This window comes from Mya arenaria, chromosome 8, assembly GCF_026914265.1.
Source record: "Mya arenaria isolate MELC-2E11 chromosome 8, ASM2691426v1".
NCBI classification, from domain to species: Eukaryota; Metazoa; Mollusca; class Bivalvia; order Myida; family Myidae; genus Mya; species Mya arenaria.
Genome location: NC_069129.1, coordinates 25,208,334 through 25,212,171, shown reverse-complemented (window position 1 = coordinate 25,212,171; position 3,838 = coordinate 25,208,334). Strand labels below are relative to the sequence as shown.

The 3,838-nt window shown below is 33.9% G+C and overlaps 1 protein-coding gene across 1 annotated transcript; it reads right to left on the bottom strand.

Annotated features, from left to right (window-relative positions):
• Nucleotides 1-210: 210 nt before the first annotated feature.
• Nucleotides 211-3,362, bottom strand: LOC128244080 (involucrin-like). The gene is made up of 2 exons (XM_052962097.1): nt 3,293-3,362; nt 211-611 (listed from the first exon to the last, which is right to left on the bottom strand). The coding sequence occupies exons 1-2, from the start codon at nt 3,360-3,362 to the stop codon at nt 211-213; spliced, it is 471 nt and encodes a 156-aa protein (XP_052818057.1).
• Nucleotides 3,363-3,838: the final 476 nt, after the last annotated feature.

Here is a 3,838-nt window from a genome sequence, read left to right as displayed (position 1 = left end):
ACATGATGCGAGGCCCCATTCGTTTGCTGCTGAATGCAGACGTTCTATTTGCCCTTGAACTCCTACTTGGTGTTGTTGAGCTCCTACATGCTTTTGTTGAGCTCCTGTTGGATGATTTTGACTTCCTATTTATCCTTGTTGGCATTCCATTTGTTGATGTTGACCTCATATCGTATCCTATTGTCGTATTTGACTTTCGAGTTCTTGATTTTATTCTTCTATTATTTGCTGTTTGTATCCTGTATGTTGTTGGTGACCTCCAATTTGTATTTGTTCGTCACCAATTTGTTGTTGGTCACCTCCTTTATGTTGATCTTGAACTCCTTTTTCGGGTTGTCGACCTCCTACTTGTTGTTGCTGATCGTCTGATTGTTGCAGTTGACTCCCTGTTTGGCGTTGTCGACATCCTAGTTGTCGACTTCCTATTTGTTGGTGTTCAACTTTCATGTCATGTTGTTCAATGCCAATTTGCTTTTGTTGACTTGTCATTCGTTGCTGTTGGCTTCCTATATGTAGATTTCGACCTTCTTCTTGGTGTTGGCGACCGCCTACTTGTTGTTGTTGATCGTCTGATTGCTGCTGTTGACCTCCTATTTGGTGTTTCCTCGCATCTATGTTATGAAAAGTGTGAGGAATTTTAAAAATTCTTTTGAACAAAAAATATTAAATCTCAATTAATTTTATGAAGTCGGATATCTTGAGCGCTTTGGTATAAAAGAGAAAATCGGAAAATGATAATCCGTCATGATATTTCCCTTATTCCATATGGACCATTTTGTCTTAAAGGAGGGGCACATGGAGTGTGGTACTTCACTAAAAACATAATATTGACCAAACAAATTGGTGAGACCACCACACAGGTTGCATTGAATTCGAAAATATCCATCAAAGTTAAACACGTTTAAGTGGAAACACTGAAGTTGCATGGTCAAAGTATCGGTTATGTAAGCAATCAAAACAGTTTAAAATGATATCGATATTGCATTGGGTTACTAGGTACCAGAACATAGTATCAGAATCAGTAGGTCTCAAAATGTTAAATGCACGTCAGTTGAGTACCACATTGTCCGATGCATGTTTTAGTCTGCATTGATAAATATATATATATATATATAATTCAAGCAATGTTCATTTGATGACCTTGTGACCTTAAAAACAATCAAGGTAACCTTTTGTTCCACTAACCTTTACCTAGTAAACAAAATCAATGTCCTAGATCAATCGGTTATAGAGTTTATGATCAGAAGAAGTTATCCAAACTACATTGGCTGTATTTTAAAAAACTCTCTATTCTAAATTATTATTTTGTTGACTGCAAACCGCTTGAATCGGGGTGTTAAGAGAAGCAATCTGTTTGTCCAGATATTCGTATCGCCACCATTTCTCTTCTTTTATGTTTTTGTATTTATTGTTGTTGTTTTGTTTCTACTACTGTTTTATTTGTATTTGTTTGTGTTTTTGTTTTGGAGTGTTTCTTATCATAACATTTACTACATTCAAACGTTACTTATGCGATGGAAGAAATATTTGTGTAAAGAGCTAAGGGAAAATTCGGTGACTCGAAGGAGTTCATGAATTGGATGGATAAGTAAGTGTATATTTTAGTTATATATAGGTTGTTACAATATATTACATGACGGAGGGATAGTCTCTTGCATTAACCGTATTTACGCGTCTTTGAAATAAATGTTTGAGGCCCCTATAATAACTTACCGATAAACGAGTATACTTTACTCACTGGACACAACGAATTGCCTATGACCTTCAAACAAATTAATTTACAACTTTATCCTAAAACGGCTTCACAATGTTTGTTACAATTATGAGCATAACACTTGTGCATATAACATTGAACACTTTGAATACTCAGTTCCATTAGATATAAAAGGAACATCACTCTCTGAGACGTTTGTATATAAGGGTATTACAATCTTAAAATTATGCTGAATTCATGGTGACTAGTTTACAAATGAGCATGTTTTATGCCCAGTAGTTATTCCACTTTTATTGCCAATATTATAATTATGTTGTTGCTTCAAATTTTAAAAACAGAGACCTGCTTAGCATATTGGTTTTTTCTTTGTTGTCTTATTCGTTTTAGCAATTTTGTTTTAGATCCTTGTGATATTAAACAACTTTATAGTAGAGTTTTGCTACATGCGAAAGTGTCTATGAATTATTTATTGGGCCACTTTAAAATGTAATGCTTAAGGTTAAAAGCATAAAACGGATCCATGCTTCAGACTTAATCAACACATTGTAGATTAATTTCATCTCCGAACAGAGATACACTTTATACTTTACGCTCCTTTATAAGATGACTGCATACCAAACATGATCTTCTATCATCCTTTATGCTTCCGAAGATAATCTGTATTTATTTCTCCCTTGTTTTTTACATTTATGTTTTAGACAGATGGTTTATTCCTACGAAGCTATTTGTTCACATCAGTAATACACAGCAGAATAAATAATGCATTTGTTTAATGCACCAGCTTCACTTGCCCAAACTCGATAATATACAAGTCATAATAATTAAAGTAAATCAATTTCGGTACAACAAGGAATGCAACTTTTATTTAACATCAACATAAAAGCATGCTACTGTTTAAGAATTTAATATTATTTTTCTGCGTTTCAATGAAGTGTCGGAAATATTACGCCTAATTTGCATAAACACCAAACTAATAATCAATACTTATAATTACAACTATAAAAATAAAAGATCACTTTAATTTTGCTATTAATCAAGAACCGCAATTTATCACTCGATAATTCCAAGTAGCATGTAGCCTTCCCATGCGCATGAATACATCGTCGTCTTGGAGACAAGTGGAGCTAAATTAGAAACAATGAAACCAGTAGTGGCTGCCGACTTCTATTTTTTCCCATTTCGAAACGGATTAACAGCACTTTCCAGGTATGATATTTACGTAATAGCGTAATGTTTAAACTTTGAAATGTATGATATTTACGTAATAGCGTAATGTTTAAACTTTGAAATGTATCTTCCAATATTCTTGCATACGAAAATATCTTTACCATTTAACCTACTGCACTGTTATCTATTTTTATGAATGGTTAGTTTGTCATTACATTCATAAAGCAGTTGACCTAGACTAAACTTTCATTTTCATTTTTATCTATAACTTCAGGCAAATCATCAAAAGAAATGTTCATCAGTTCTTCAATTTCTGGAGAGATCTCAGCAGCAGCAGCAGTTTCCTCAATCAAGTCCGGCCTAATCAACCGAATTCTACCAAAACGATCTTTAAACCAGTCGAAATCTGACCTGTCAGATTACCGCCATGTTTACTCTGTGCTTCACACACGCTTTCAGCGTCCAGTTCTCCGCAATCCATTTACTGTCATTAATAATAAAACATAAAACCAGATCGATATTTTCAAAGTTTTATTGTTCAGTCGTTGCTTTAACCCCAATAAATATAAGCTTTACTACAGAAGAGCATTAATGGCGTTGTGTAACCTATTTTCTAATACCTGCGGAAGATCCACTAATGCATATGACCTACAAAGCCCGTTTCTGGAAAATTAATTTCTGATTCAATTTGGAGTAATGTCAAGCAAGGGACAATATTTTGAAAAACTATTCCGAATTCTCACAAGTTGTATTATTTTATTTTCTTAAAACAGTGCTATATTTTTATTCATTTATTTTAGATTTGATTAAGCCTATGCTCATGAGACGCTGCGGAAATCTTCACTCTCGTAATCAAAAAATAATTCAAACATCTGCTTAAGGTGTAACATTTCTCTCTTTCTGCTCTGTTAGGGAATTCGCGCAGACTAAAGGCTTTAACTCTTCATTTATTAGTTA

Excerpts from the sequence above, each read along its gene's own strand:
- LOC128244080 (XM_052962097.1), bottom strand. The coding sequence starts at position 3,362 with ATGGATTGCGGAGAACTGGACGCTGAAAGCGTGTGTGAAGCACAGAGT. Across the intron at positions 612-3,292 it reads ACATGGCGGTAATCTGACAG|ATGCGAGGAAACACCAAATA; the intron begins GTCAGATTTCGA and ends TTCATAACATAG.